The following is a 15,970-nucleotide window of genomic DNA, read 5'->3' as shown; positions in this document are numbered from 1 at the left end:
GAGAGGAGTATTACCAGTATTGCCATGCTCAGAGGTTTAAAAAGAACAAATAAACAAAACAAAACAAAACAAAAAACTTGGACTTAGAAAAGTAACATCTTCCCAAAGTCTCACCAAATAAGGCACGGTTGAGTTCTACAGTTTACTATCCAGCCACTTTAGTTATATAACACATTGGGAAAATGGAGAAAGCATAGTAAGAAACTGGAAGTTAAAAAGGCAAACCTCAAGTGCCTTTAGAAATGAGAACAAGGTTCAAGCTATAAGTTTACAACCCTAAACATACTAACTTCTCAGGACTGTAAGATGACTATCATATCATTTACCTTTAAGAAAAGATGGTTCAGTAGTATGTAAATTGATCATCAAATGGTATTTAAAATTATTTTTTCTTGCTAAATTTAACTCCTAAAAATTTATTCTGATTTCAAATATCAAGTCTGAAGATTTCAGTATATTTAATGCAATATATAAATGACTTTTAATATCTAAATATAGTATACAAATTCAATCTTAAAAAAATTAAAAGACAAGCTCTAGATTTTATGCACGTATAACACACCCTTTGTAGGAACTCCTAATTTCCTCTCATTTGTCAAATCCATTTGACCAAAAATTTTCATATTGGGGCAGACAAAACATCAAACTCTTCTAGTCTGTTAGCTGTGATGCCTCTATTGTAACAATAATCTGCTAATCCTTAATATTGTTGTGGAACTATGCCTCAAACCAATATACAGGTTTAGTTTAAAAAAATACCTACTACTAGCAGCCAAGATCTACTATCAGAAATATCATGGGATTAACCAGGAGCACACAATAACATGGAAATGCTTCAAGGTCCAAGAATTTCAAGTTTCTAAGTAAGCTCCTTAGCTGGACAATGACCCAAACCATACTTTACAGAGTATCTGCTTTCTTATCTTAATGCTAATCACATTTGCCAACCTTCCCAACCAAACAGTAAGCTCAACAGTGTAAAGACCAAGGTTAGTTACCATTTTCACCTCCCAAACCAAGCACAACACTGCCATTCAAATATTTGTAAGATCAATGAATGATTTCCTTAGTCTTCCTCCTCCTCTAACTGCTTTACACTACAAAATTTGCAGTATTCCATTTCAGTCCATCTAAAACATCTGCCTTCCTCAATACCAGTATGATCTCAAAGTATATACAAGAAGGGAGAGGGCTCTACATCAGTGGTTCTCAACATGAGGGTCATGACCCCTTTGGGGTAACATATCAGATATTTACAACAGTAGCAATATTACAGTTATGAAGTAGCACCAAATAATTTTGTGGTTGGGGTATTTAAGGGTTGCATCATTAGGAAGGTTGAGAACCAATGCTCTAGAAAGATGGGGAAGACATTCTTTTTTGTTCAAATCCAAATGTACCTCTGAGTGGTAGAATTTTAAGAAGTAGAGCCTGCTAAAAAAAACTTTTAAAGGAAATTCAGCACACAAGGGGTTGACTGAGAGTATCTAAATCTAGCCTAACCTTTCTTGGAAATGCCTTAACAACATTACCACTTCCTGACACCCCAAAAAACTGTCAGGCATGCTTCTCATAAGTTCTCTTCATCCTCATTCCTCTCTGGTCATAAGAGCTTCCATCACAACATATTCAAAACTATTTTTAACTAGGTTATCTCAATGCCAAAACAAATTTTAATTTAGAAATGTGCCTGTGTTGATCTTTAATGATCATAAAAATACCTATACCACATCTTATCTGTACAAAATCCACCTGAAGGTTCTTATCAAAATATTTCAGGGATATGAGTTACATAAATATTACTTTGGTCAAAAACACTAGTCACCACGGAGTAATTTTTCTAAAACCTTGTTCACTTTAAAGCTCTGTTATTTATTTTTACCTGCACACTCTGTGAGAAATTTCTATTTCTTCACAAGGTTGTATTCTGTTTTACACTTAACATGGTCATCAGTTTCAGACAGTGAGCTATATCGTCTACTCAGCATTCAGGAAGCTGGGCTGAGTGGGTGAGGGTAAAGACAAGGGAACATTAAAGTAGGATTCTTAGAATCATCTCTACCACTGGGACTTTCCTAGCATTTGACTAATCCACCTCCTAATTTTAGCATAAACTTTTTGTACATGGACTTCTTTTGTTGATTTTGTTTTCAGAGATAAGTGTTAAACCCAGAACCTTCATCTATGCTAAACAAGCATCATACCATGAAGCAACATCCCTAGCCCCAAGTTATTTCTATGTACATTTGATTGTTGAAAGCATAATACAATTTCTAGTAATGTAGCAAAGAAGCCTAGAAATGTATCAATTTCACTAACTGTAACAAAAAAAAAGCCTAACTTTGCTTATAATTTACTAAGAGAAAGGGGGAGTGATGGGGTCAGCAAGATGATTTAGAGACAGTTGTGTAGGCCTGACAACCTAAGCTTGATCTCCAAGACCCACACAATGGAAGAAGAGACTTCCACATGGTGTGGAAGGGCTCCTGAGGACTATTCTCTGACTGCAGCACAAGCAGACCCACACATGCATACATACAAACATACATACACAAGTATAAAAAATAATTTTAAAGGAAAAGAATTAATCTTCATATGTAACCTTGTCAAAGTTCCACTTTCACCATTAACAATGAAAAGATGCTACAACAGCAGTAGTCAGAAACTACAGACAGAGCTAATCATTTTTCAACATTTTACAGCATTTGGGGGCATTTTTATACTGCAGAAATCAGTGTTAGTGATATGTAATGATTCAGTAAAATTGAGCTTTCTACTATGTAGCTAAATAAATGAATTATTTCTACTATAGCATGATTAACTTAGAAGACAAAGGAAGTAGATAAAATATTATACTAGTTATAAAACAAAAGGCTCACCAAGCTAAGATTTGTTTTCCACAATCACTGTTACTGTTCTTATTTAAGTCAAGAAAAATTCTTTTTATAAAGTGTTTAATACTTAGCTGTTATTTTCTTTTTGGTTTTGACACATCTGACTATCTCAAGGTAGCCTTGAATTCACTTTGTAATCTAGGCTGGCCTTGAACTAATGACTCTCCTTCCTTTCTCCCAAGAGCTAATATAATAGCTATGCACTGCCACAACTGACTAGAAACTGTTTTATAGTTAAATAAAGTGATAAAGATAATTATGAAACAGTAAAAAGAAGCATAAAAATATCTGTAACATGTTAGGCTAGGAAAATGGTTAAAGGTAATTTTACACTGGGGTTTAAGCTAATAGGATATAATAGTCATGACTTTACTTGTGAATCAACACAAAAAAATTACACTTGGTTTTTAAGATAAAATGTTTGGGAGACGTACAGAATAACATAATCTAATATATATGAGTTAAACAAAGGAAAAATATAATTTATTTTTACTGAAAAAATAGAGAAATTAAAGAATTTGTTCTAGTAAAACTGCTTCAACTTGATCACATTTTTAATTCAAATTTCCTCAAATCTCAAATAGTTGTCACAGTAAAAAATACAAGGCTGGTCATAATGGCTCATATCCTGTAATGGCTCATATCTGTAATTTCAATACTTGGGATGCTGAGTCTGGGTGATTTTAATGAATTCAAGTCTAGCCCAGGTTACATAGTGAGATGGTGAATTTGAGGCTACTTAGTACTACATAGAGAGATCCTGTCTCAAAAAACATCTTTATTATACTTTTTGAAGTCAGGGCAACTGTATATTTAATTATTTTCAGTTCAGCTGCACTCAAATTATGAGACTTTACCAAGCTGATTTAATAAAGTGAAATCAGGCCACCCAGTGGGAAATATTATGTACTGCATGCATGACGACAGGCTTCCCCCTATAGACTGCAAACTAGTATAAGACAAAGTTTGACTTCAGATAATCTGGGCATTAATATTACAAACACTGAAATACATACTGAAAAGAGTTCTATATAACTATCAATAAACAAAGACAATAGACAATATTTATAATTCATTTAGAGAAGTATATTTTTAAACAAAAAAGAATGGTAACAAAAGTTCTCAAAATAACATACACATTAAAGCTATATAAGCTACCTTACAGACCAAAAAGTCCAAATACCTTATATTAACAAATAAAAACTGAAATGGACTATATCTGCTTTCCAAAAATAATACTGCTAATTAAAGACAAAGCTAACTAAAAAAAAATCCTTTCTCATAGTTTTACATACATTCACTTCCACTCGTTTCTGGAAACAACAGTGAAGTTGCTACATACATACATACATACATACATACACACACACACACACACACACACACACACACACACACACACAAATGCATGCATACTACCAAGGAAAAAAACTTTCTGTGTAGAATCTAGTTTTCATCTTATCATTTTAATTTAATCATTGGTCATCTTAAGTATAAATATCTTAACCTGTACCTAGTAAGTAGGCTTTGTAGCATCAGAATTACTGTAATTATTTTTAAGTGTTTAATTAGCTTTTAAAAACTAAACTAAACTGCTGTCAAGCCTGTCAACCTGAGTGTGACCCTCAGGACACACATAGCACAAGGAGTGAACTAACTCCAGATAACTGCCCTTTCACCTTGCACACCTTAGCAGGTATGTATGCATGCATGCATGTGCGCATACACATGAAAAGAAAAGATAAAAATTTAAGTACTAAAATAAAACTACACTTATTTTACATAAATGCTTAAAAATCAAATGCATGTTGTTAACAGATATCCCAATAAAAGAATTATCTCTAAATTACATCATTAAAACTGCCACTGGGTTCTAAAACTATTTTAAGCCACAATACTACATGACCTCTTCCTATATGCAAATCTCAGTGACAGACCCTGCAGCTCTTAAAAAATAAAAAGAACCAATATCTTTCAGTTATTTCATATTTAGGGTAAACATTTTCTGCTCTTAGCTGACCTTATTTTTCAGATCACATAGAAAGAGTCTACTATAAGAATTTATGTCTATATCCTTATAAAATTTTCCATTCACATTAATAAAAGTTTGTATTTGGAGATCCCAAAGTACTGAATGATTGAATGACCCTGTTTCTGTTATAAATTGAACTCATCTACACTAAGATTCTTAGTCAAAAGAAGAGGACCTAATGAATAATATTCACCCTCAAATATTTCACATTCTATTATCCTCTACTACAAGAAATTTAACAGCCCACGGGACCCACTGACGAGAACCCAAAGAAGCACACCAGCGATGGTGACTTCTCACCACATCCTCTATCCGTATCCCCGGAGAAGTGCAGTTTCACTGCAGCACAATTACTCCACACACAACTCTTTACACCGCTCTATAGTGTTTCAATTAAACTTTAATTAACTGGCAAGAGATAAAAGTCAACAGTAAAATTAATGTTTAGAGGCCAAACTCCCAGTACTGGTAATAAAATAATTTAGAAGTAATTGCTAAATCATTTCTCCTTAGCCTACTATTAGAAAGCAAGATCAACTGTGACATGAAAACACAAAAAAAATCTGAGAAGAATGTGACATTCATATATCAGTATTTAACAGTAACTTTTAACTAAATGAGGATGACAGAATTAGCCAAGATACTGTTTCATGTAAGATTAACAATGATTCTAAGTAGATAATGACACACAGCAAGTATATACAAGGTTCTCTTATTAACTTAATACATTCACTTTTCACTTTACTTCATTTAAAAACAGACTTCAAAATTCAAAAAGCCTAAAGCATTACTCCAGCAATTTTAATTATTTTTAAATCTGCATGTTTTCTGAAGATGGGAATGTTCTGTCCTTGAAGTTGTAGATCAGCAGTTCTTACCTGCATGCTCCGGCTTCTAGCCCCCAAAAGTGGCACCATCCGTAGACACTGTTGGTTGCTCAGACTGGGGGGAAAGGGCTACTGTGTTCTATTGAGTAAAGATGCTGCTAAAATCTTAAACTATCTAACTCAGAATGATAACAGTGGCAGGGCCTGTGGGTGTATGCACATCTGTTCCACTGCAATGACCAACCTATTCTGCAGCTAATACATAGAAGGCAATTATGTCTTTATTAAATTTATGTTAATATCTGTAGAACTATCTTAAACACGGCAGATGCTTAAATGAATAAAGCAAAGTATTTTGTGTGTAGCTATTTTAAATCTAACTCTGTAGTAACTCCCAGTACTAAATCTCAACTCAGGAAATACAGCCCTAAGATTCTCAGGCTATGGATCTAGATAAATGGAGATATTTGGAAATTCTGCCAAATCCTTTTCAGGTTTCCTTAATACTGAAAATCGAGACACTAGATTTTTGTCATCTGATTATTCCACACAATTTAGGGGTAGCTATTACAACGGTATAAAATAAAAGGCTCATGAAGACATTCTAGCACATCTTTCATTAACAACAAGAAAATTGTGTCCTACTTGTTACAACCCAGATATAGTCAGAAACAAACATGAACATTCGGAATACAAAGTTACTTCAACACATCGTTTTACGGTCAAGTTTAGCCGATGGTAACAACGTAAAAATCTTCTCAGCGGCTACTGAGAGAGAAAGCTCAGAACAGCAGTGTGGGGATGACAGAAGATTTAGCAGGTCCCCTTCTCAAGAGGATGTCCCAGAATGTTGCCCACCCAGGTTTGTCACGGAGATGCTGTTGTGATTGGCTAGGTAAGCCAGATTCTAGTCGCCCAGGCAAACACGACCACTTCTGGGGTGGCGTAACCCCTGAACGTGCACAAACTTACCTGGCAAGAAACCTCTCCTCTAAGTGGCTGCGAGGTGTGGGAGAGCCCGGGCAAAGGAGCAACCTGAGCACTTGTTAGGGTCCCCCACACACAGTGGCCCTGACTCTCCGGTCGTGATGGATGCGCTCCGGCCAGCACGGCCGAAGTGGGTGTGGGGCAGCGGAAAGGAACATGTCCAGGCCTGAGAGGGCCTGAGTGGGGACCAGCGGGAAAGGACAGGGAGAGAGCCGGGGCCCAGATAGGGCCGCTAGGCCCGGGCCGGGGGAATGTCACCCACCTGCGCGACCTCTTCGCCATCCTTCAAGTACCGCATAGGCGCGGGCTAGGCGGGGACGCGGGTCAGCCTCCTCCAGCCTCGGGCGAATGCTCCCTCTCCGAGACCCTCCCGCCGCTTCCCCCGCTCCTTCCCTCAGGTGGCCGGCAGAGGAAGGCAGGCCCGGTCAGGTTGGGGACAGGGGGGCGGACCGAAGACCCGCTGCTCCTAGCCGCGGCCCGGCCCGGCCAGGGATGCCCTCACCATGTCAGGAGGCGTGCTCCCGCCCTCCGCCCGCCCCTCCCGCCGCCTCCGCCTCCGCCTCGGCGCTGCCGGCCCGGCGCGGCTCCGTCACGGGCGCCGACCCCCGCCCTCTCCCCGCAGCGAGCAGCTCTGCAGCACTCGCAGCCTCCTGCAGGGTTTTGTCCGCACCGCCGAATCTCGCGCCTAGCCTCCCTCAAGAGCCGCCGTTTGAATCTGCGCACGCGGCCCCGAACCTCATTGGCTGGGGCGGCTGCGCGAGGGGGGGGCGGGGGCAGGGGCGGGGCGGGGAGCGCGCGCGCGGCGGAGGGCGGGGCCGGCGGCGCTGGAAGCCGGGACTGGAACTCGCGGGAGTCGGAGGAGCGAGCGCTGCGAGGCCCGGTTCGCGGCCCGGTTCGCGGCACGGGAGGCTGACAGGACCCGGAACGCTGTCTGGGCCGCACGGCGGTGGGGGCGCCCCGCGCGGAGGTTGCCGGGAAGGCGAGTTTCTGCACTGCGGGACGTGGGCCGGAAGCCTCCCCGGGACCGATCCCGCCACCGCCACCTCCGGAGCGGTGCAGAGCGTACCCCTGGGGCGGGACGCCCGGGATCTTGAGCGGCGGAGGACCTCGCGGGCCGTCGTTCGTGCGCCGTGAGCCTCGCCACTTAGGGGGCGCGGTCTCCCACTTAACCTTCTAGCCAGAAAATTGGCGCGGCCGTTATTTTTTAAGCATGTGTGAACTAGTTTTGCTCAGAAATGACGAGGACAGTGCCCAAGACCCTGTGATAGCATCATTTGTTCCCCTAGAAATGAATAAAAGTGCGACAAGGGGAAGGCGTTGTTATCTGGAGATTGGAGTGGAATGGGAAATGGTCGGTGCTCAAGAAGCTTAGCCACCTATTCCATCTGCAAAGGGGACGGGATGCTATGCGCGCTGGAGGGGTGGAGGAGCCCTAAGCCCGGGAACTGCCCGGGAAAGGAGCTTCTTGCGGTTTCAGCTTCTCTAGCAATTAGGAATAACACGGCTAAAGAGGCATACAAGGAGATTATTAACTACAGTAACGACTGGACACGGTGAAGAGCCCAAATTTGCAAGGCATCATGCTCTGCTGCATAGAGTGCTGACCCACAGGTTAATATTGTAACAAACTGACATTTTTGCTATTTTGAAACTGTACGCATCGTCTTTTGCAAATCAGAGATACAGGTGCAAATACAAATCAAGATGAGCTTCCAGTTCGATGCCATCAGATAGATACACTGGGTTAAAAAAAAAACTTCCTTTTTCTCAAGGTATAGATTCTGGGAAGGAAACGCACTTTTAAAATATTTTTATCTTCTGGGTAACTTAGTAAGGTCTAAAGAAAGAGATTTATTTAGAAATTAATATTTTTTTGAGGTAAGCGGTGTTGTGTAACCCAGGCTGACCTCAAACTCACCGAGGAGCTCAGGCTCCTTCATGATTTTCCTATCTCGGCTTCTTCTGGGCTAAACTGTGGAGTTCTTTAGTCTTCCAATGTTATTGGGAATCAGTGCCTTCTTATTTACTCTTGGGTCATACATTATTCCATTTATATTCTAACAGGAAGCAAAACTGCTGTGTTTAGTTTTGTCCAGACTACCTTTGTAGAACTTGGAGGCAAGTGTTTTCAGATTTTGAAGTAAAATTCTTTCCCTTCATTTTATATAGAGGAAAGTTCTCCAAAAGATAATATTACCTTTGTATGCTATTATAAAGTTTATTTTTAAGAAATCTAAAGATACAAAATCATTTAATTCTTATAAAACTAGATGAAGTATGAAATTAAAATACTTCACAGCCGTTTGTATACACTAGCTCAGATGTATCAAACGAATTTGAGGGTTTTCTTTAAAAGCAAACATTTAGAGTTGAGGAGATGGCTCAGTAGGTAAAGCACTTGCCTTGCTCATGTGAGGACCCGAGTTCAAATCTCCAAAACTTACGTAAATCAGGATCAGGGAGCATGTGTATAGAAGATTGGAAACATGACCCTGCCAGGCGCCTGCTCTTGAGGCGCCAGGCAGTTGACATTGTCTTGGTGAGCAAATAAATGGTGGGGTATAGGAGAGAGAGGGGGAGAGCGAGAGGGAGAGAGAGAGAGGGAAAGAGAGAGGGAGGGGAGGGGAAGGGAGGGGGAGGGGAGGGAGGTTGATTGAGATGTACATCCTGTGGGAAAAGGCAAATCTGAAGAGGTAAAGGCAATAAGGAGCAGGCCCAGGTGGGTGTCCTACTTGCACCTGGGGCCATGTTGATGCTTGGGCCTGAGCTACTACCAAGGGCCATGTCTGGGTCCGTGGTCCAGCGGCAGCTATGATCTGTATTGATGTCCATGGCTCCTTTACCACTGAAGATTGTGAGGCTAGGGCTTCTCAGACATGGCCCCACTCCTCACTGGCCGCAACTCTCGGGAGACCTGGCCCCGCCCCTCATCGGCTGCAGCACAGGGAAAAAAGGCCTGGGCAGCACAGTAGAGCTGACCCTGTCAACAGAGGGGGTCGGGACAGGCAAGGGCGAACTGCTCCAGAAAACGGGTGTATGGGAGAACTAGCCATGCAGCGGTGTGGACAAGGAAGGGATGCCCTTCCCCCCACCCCTCCCTCACTACCTGTGGCAGGTGGGAAAGCTGGCCCTGAAGGTCATGAGAGCAGGAAAGCTATTCGTGCCCCTCACCGGCTACAGCACTCGGCAGAGTGGCCCCTGCATCTTGCCTGGGCAACGCAGTAGGTGTGGGGTGAGTGAGCCCTGAGGGTATGAAGCAGGCGAACCTGCGCTGCCCAGACCCTTGCTCTTTGCTGCCTTGAGTGAGCTAGCTGGAGCAATGCTAGAGAGCTCACCCTGGTGGTGAGGATGGCAGATAGCTGGCAGGCTGTCCAACCCTACAGCCACCCAGACCCAGAATCAGGGCTGAGTGGCTCACCGGCAAACCCACTCCATCTAGTATCGGCTGGAGCACATGAAGGGGCTGGTCCTGCAGACCCAAAGCTGCAGGTCCTCCACAACACAGGGCAACAACAAGATATCCGAGAGGAGTCACAGTGAAGGCCCAGTATCAATAGTGTAACAGAAGCCAGAGGCCTCGAACCAGACTCTTTGCAATGAACCCCTTCTACAACAAGATTTTCCTTCTTTTCTTCCTCTTTTTTCTCTTAAATTTTATTTTATTATTTTTGGGGGGTTGCAGAAGGAAGATACAAAGGAATAGGGAGATAAATAAGATCAAGATGCATGATGTGAAAGACACAAAGAATAAATAAAAAGTTAAGTAATAAAAATTCAGAGATTTTATTTTATTAAAGAACTCTCAAAATTCAATGAGAGGAATAAAAGCAATTAAAATCTACAAAAAATTGACTAGATTAATTTGCCAAAAAAGACAGAAAAGTGAACTGAGTGTGGTGGTTCACACTTGTAATTCAGCAGCTGGAAAGCAGAGGCAGGTGAACCGGGAGTTCAAGGCCAGCCTAGCCCAAGCTAAAAGAAACCCTGTCTCAGAAAGAGAAAAAAGAAAGAAAGGAAGAAGGGGAAAGAAAGAGAAAAAAGTAACAAGCACATGACAATATGTCTCACTTCATTAAATTATTAGAAAACTACAAATTTCAACCACAAAGAAACCAGAAATAGAACCCCCAAACTAAAAAAGCCCAGGCAAAAGAATTATGAGTTCTACACCAACCTGAGTTACATAATGCAACCGCGTCTAACAATGTGTAATAAAAATACAACCACAATGAGATGCCATCAAAAGAAAGGGGGAGACACACACACACACACACACAAAGAGAGAGAGAGAGAGAGAGAGAGAGAGAGAGAGAGAGAGAGAGAGAGAGAGAGAGAGAGAGAGAGAGAGAGGACAAAATTATCAAAACAGAACTGCCTGCTTTGCTTGTAGGAATGCAGGTGGGTTAAGTGCTTTGGAAAGCATTTATAATTTTTACAAAGATGGCCCAGTGGTTAAGATCACTTGCTCCTCTTCCAGGGGACCTGGTTTCAATTCCTAGTCCACTTAGTAGCTCACAATGAATGGTAACTCCTGTTCCAGGAGATCTGATGCCCTCTTCTGGCCCCCACTGACATTGCAGTACAGGCAAGAAAAAAAAGTGTGTGTGTGTGTGTGTATTAAAAATGGAAAATAAGCCAAGCATGGTGGCACATGCTTATGATCCCAGCTGAGCCAGAGGATTGCTGTGAGTTCAAGGCCAGCTTAAACTACATAATGAATTACAAATCAGCCTGAGCTACAGAGTGAGACTATCTCAAAACAAAACAAACATAAACAAGAAGGGATAGCTTTCTTACTTTCTACTCAGCTAAGAATGGTTTAGACAGACAGCTAACACTTATGCCAAACTTTCCCAATGAAAATTTCTTTAAGCTATCTTTATACTCACATTCCATGATAAATTTATTTTGTTGGTAATGTTCTCTGGGATTTGTTGTTCTTACTGTTGTTGTGCTGGCTTTTCAAACAGAGTCTTCATGACTTGGGCTAGCCTCCTATTGTCTCAGCCATCCAAGTCCTGGGATTGCAGTCATGTTCTCCCATGCCTGGCTGTTGACAGAGATTTCTGTCTCACTCAGTCCCATAGCCGTTCAATCCCAAAGAAACACACAGAGGCCTACGTTAATTAACTTACATTAGCCTATAATTCTTGTCTGTGTTAGCCTCGTGGCTTGGTACCTTTTATCAGTGAGTCATTCTCATCTTGCTTCCTCTGTGTCCAGGTGACGACTACACACTGACTGTTCCCTCTTCCCAGAATTCCCCTGTACTGGTTGTCCCATCTATACTTCCTGCCTGGCTACTGGCCTATTAGTGTTTTATTAAAGAAGTACAAGCAAGAAATCTTTACAGGATACAAGGCCATTGTCCCACAACACTTCCTCCCCCTTTTTGTTCAAAACAAAATCTGTGAATCTAATCTCCTTTGTTTAGCTTTTTGTCCTGACCATTATTCGTAGCAACTTGCAACCAACACTATACACAAAGACAAACATCCATAATCCATTTTTTGGGAATGTGGGCATAGTTTTCCAGGTTACTTCCTGCTGATTGGGAGCACTGATAATATTATGGGGACCTAAAGAAAATTTAGAATTATGGTTAAGTCCTGACTGGAGTATTCTGTGAGACTTGATCATCTCAGCCAGCAGTGTTGAAACTGTTCTGGATATAGAACTCAGACATCTGGGCCATCTGCTCCTATCGGAGATTTCTCAGGGGGTCTTCCTTGATCAAACCTGATTTTTTTTTTCTTAACCCAGAATAAATCTACAGCCTCTCATTTCCTGTGGAAACAAAAGCAAAACCTCTTCTCCAAAGTAAAATATCATATGACTTAAATTTTGACATTTGTTGACAGAGATTTCTGTCCTGCCAAGTCCCAAAGTCGTTCAACCCCAAAGAAACACACAGAGGTCTATATTAATCACAAACTGATTGGCTGATTAGCTCAGGCTTCTTATTAACTCTTATAACTTATATTAGCCCATAATTATTGTCTGTGTTACTACGTGGCTTGGTACCTTTTATCAGTGAGGCCTTCTCATCTTGCTTCTTCTGTGTCTGGGTGACAACTGCAGACTCAGCCTTTCCTCTTCCCAGAATTCTCCTGTTCTGGTCACCCCGCCTGTACTCCCTGCCTTGTTATTGGCCAATCGGTGTTTATTAAAGCAATACAAGTGACAAATCTTTACAGGGTAGAAGAACATTATCCCACAGCACCTGGCATACATTTTTATTATGAAAATATTTTTTATTGATTTTATTAAGCTCTACATTTTTCTCTGCTCTCCTCCCTTTCTCTCACCTCCCCTTCAACCCTCTCCCATGGTCCGTATGCTCCCAATTTACTCAGGAAATCTTGTCTTTTTCAACTTCCCATGGAGATTAGATCCATGTATGTCACCTTTAGGGTCCTTATTGTTGTCTATGTTCTCTGGGATTGTGAATTATAGGCTGGTTTGCTTTGCTTTATGTCTAAAAGCCACTTATGAGTGAGTACATATGATATTTGTCTTTCTGGGTCTGGGTTACCTCACTCAATTTGATGTTTTCTAGATCCATCCATTTGCCTGCAAATTTCAAAATGTCATTATTTTTTCCACTGTGTAGTACTCCATTGTGCAAATGTACCACATTTTCCTTATCAATTCTTCAGCTAAGGGTCACTTAGGTTGTTTCCAGGTTCTGGCTATGATAAACAATGCTGTTATGAACATAGTTGAACACATTTCCTTGTGGTATGGTTGAGCATCCTTTGGGTATATACCCAAAAGTGGTATTGCTGGGTCTTGAGGAAGGTTGTTTTCTAAATTTCTGAGAAATAACCATACTGATTTCCAAAGGGGCTGTACCAATTTGCACTCCCACCAGCAATGCAGAAGTGTTCCCTTTACCCCACAACCTCTCCAGCATAAGTTGTCATCAGTGTTTTTGATCTTGGCCGTTCTTACAGGTGTAAGATGGAATCTCAGAGTTGTTTTGATTTGCAATTCTCTGATGGCTAAGGATGTTGAGCATTTCCTTAGGTGTCTTCCAGCCGTTTTATATCCCTCTGTTGAGAGATCTCTGTTTAGGTCTGTACTCCATTTTTTTATTGGATTGTTTGTTCTTTTGATGACAAATTTCTTGAGTTATTTATATATTTTGGAGATCAAACCTCTGTCTGAGGTAGGGTTAGTGAAGATCTTTTCCCATTCTGTAGCCTGACATTTTGTCTTGTTGACCGTGTGTGTCTTCTGCTTTACAGAAGCTTTTCAGTTTCAAGGGGTCCCATTTTAATTGTTTCTCTCAGTGTCTGTGCTACTGGGATTATATTTAGGAAGTGGTCTCCTGTGCCAATGCATTCAAGTGTACTTCCCACTTTCTCTTCTATGAGGTTCAGTGTGATTGGTTTTATGTTGAGGTCTGACCCATTTGGAGTTTGGTGCATGGTGATAAATATGGATTTATTTTCATTCTTCTATATGTTGATATCCAATTATGCCAGCACCATTTGTTAAATATGCTTTCTTTTCCCCATTTGATATTTTGCTTTATTGTCAAAAAATCAGGTGTTCTTAGGTATGTGGATTAATATCTGGGTCTTCAATTTGGTTCCATTGGTCCTCCTCTCTGTTTTTATGCCAATACCAGGCTGTTTTTAGTACTGTAGCTCTGTAGTAGAGTTTGAAATCAGGAATTGTGGCACCTCCAGAAGTTCCTTTATTATACAGGATGGTTTTGGTTATCCTGGGATTTTTGCTTACGAAAATAAATTTTAAATGCCTTACCAGAGCTCAGGATGTAGTTCACCTACAGAGTAACTGCTTAGAATATATAAGCAACTTTGTTCTATGACTACTAACACACACATACACATACACACAGTACAAGCTTTACTAATCCTCTATCTTGCAATTGTTTAGTAAATCCCTCTCCCAAGGAGATGCACCAGTGACTTAGGTGCACCTTCTTCCCATCTTCTATAATGAAAGACCGAGATCTCCCCAGATTTGCTGATTTGAAAAGCTTTGGTTAATGTAGTACCTACAAGACTCAACTTTTAATAGAAGTGTGTGCACACCATTTCCATGAGATCTGTGTGTTTTATTCACAGCTAGCTTCCCAGCCTTTAAAACAGGAACATATACAGATATCAATAAATGAAATCTCTGTAGAATAAATGAAGGCATGCAAATGATAGCCAAGCATTGGAATATGCATGCACACAAGAATGTGATAAAATATAAAGTATATTTGAAATGCCATGTTACAGCTCCTGCAGTCCAAATTTTCCCTAAGTTCTGAGAACAGCATTTAAGTAATTCTCTGATACTGGTATTAAAAACTGATGTATTCTTTTAGGAAGCAATAATGCACAAAATCCATAAATCATGCACAGCCTTTGACAGATATTTTAACTTAAGGCATAATTCAGTAGAGGAAAAAGGAAAAGATATGTCTGAATATTTATAGTAGTGTATTTCATTATAACCCCAAAGGAGGAACATTCACACTTAGAGACTGACTTAAATGGTTCTTCAGCCAATAAAAGTCATATACAATTGAGATCCTATTAAATGGCTATTCTCCGTCTAAGGTCTTTCCCATGATTCACATGCATTTATCTTGGATAATATTCACAATTTCTTTAATCCTAACTACCCTGAGAAGTGTAGGTATTATTATTTTCAGATATTTTATAAATCTGGAAAATTGGACACCCAAAGGTTAATTTGCCCAAGGGTACACAGTGGCAGACTAGAATGAGAGCTCAGCTCCACTCTAATGCTTTAGTATCTATGAGTGCTCAGCTATAAATGCAGTGCAATGAGGTATAGCGATAGTAAGGAGCAGGGCAAAGAGATAGAAATGGGGCTTGATAAGGGTGATATCACTTATATAAATAAACACAGTGAGCATGTGTCTATCATGCTAGAAAATAGCCTGTGGACTACATAAATTATTAACAATATTTAACTATAGGGAAAAAATAAAACAAAACAAGAGAGGTTTTAAAGTTTTTACTGTATGTTTTTATATTATTTGACTCTTAAAAATATCAATTCATATTTTTTTTACTTTTTAAGTTAATAAATGCTAAAAATAACTCAAAGCCCTAAAAAGAAGCAGCACAGGTGTGATGCCTGCTCTGTGGATCTCTAATGTCCCCAAGAGCCCATGTGGGAAAGGTTTGGTCCTCGGAGCAACACTGTTGACAGGCAGTAGAACCATTGAGAGGTTATTG

At 40.6% G+C, this 15,970-nt stretch overlaps 1 protein-coding gene across 4 annotated transcripts in view; it reads right to left on the bottom strand.

Annotated features, from left to right (window-relative positions):
- Mybl1 (MYB proto-oncogene like 1) overlaps positions 1-7,247 on the bottom strand; it is a 38,753-nt gene extending 31,506 nt beyond the window's left edge. For all 4 annotated transcript variants that reach the window (XM_038348153.1, XM_038348155.1, XM_038348154.1 and 1 more), the window contains exon 1: positions 7,003-7,247. In XM_038348153.1, the coding sequence (XP_038204081.1) occupies positions 7,003-7,022 (20 nt within the window). In that variant the 5' untranslated portion in view covers positions 7,023-7,247. The remainder of the gene's footprint in view (positions 1-7,002) is intronic.
- Between the last annotated feature and the right edge of the window lie 8,723 nt (positions 7,248-15,970).

Source organism: Arvicola amphibius, chromosome 11 (assembly GCF_903992535.2).
Source record: "Arvicola amphibius chromosome 11, mArvAmp1.2, whole genome shotgun sequence".
In the NCBI taxonomy this organism is placed as follows: domain Eukaryota; kingdom Metazoa; phylum Chordata; class Mammalia; order Rodentia; family Cricetidae; genus Arvicola; species Arvicola amphibius.
This window is presented reverse-complemented; position numbering and strand designations above follow the sequence as displayed.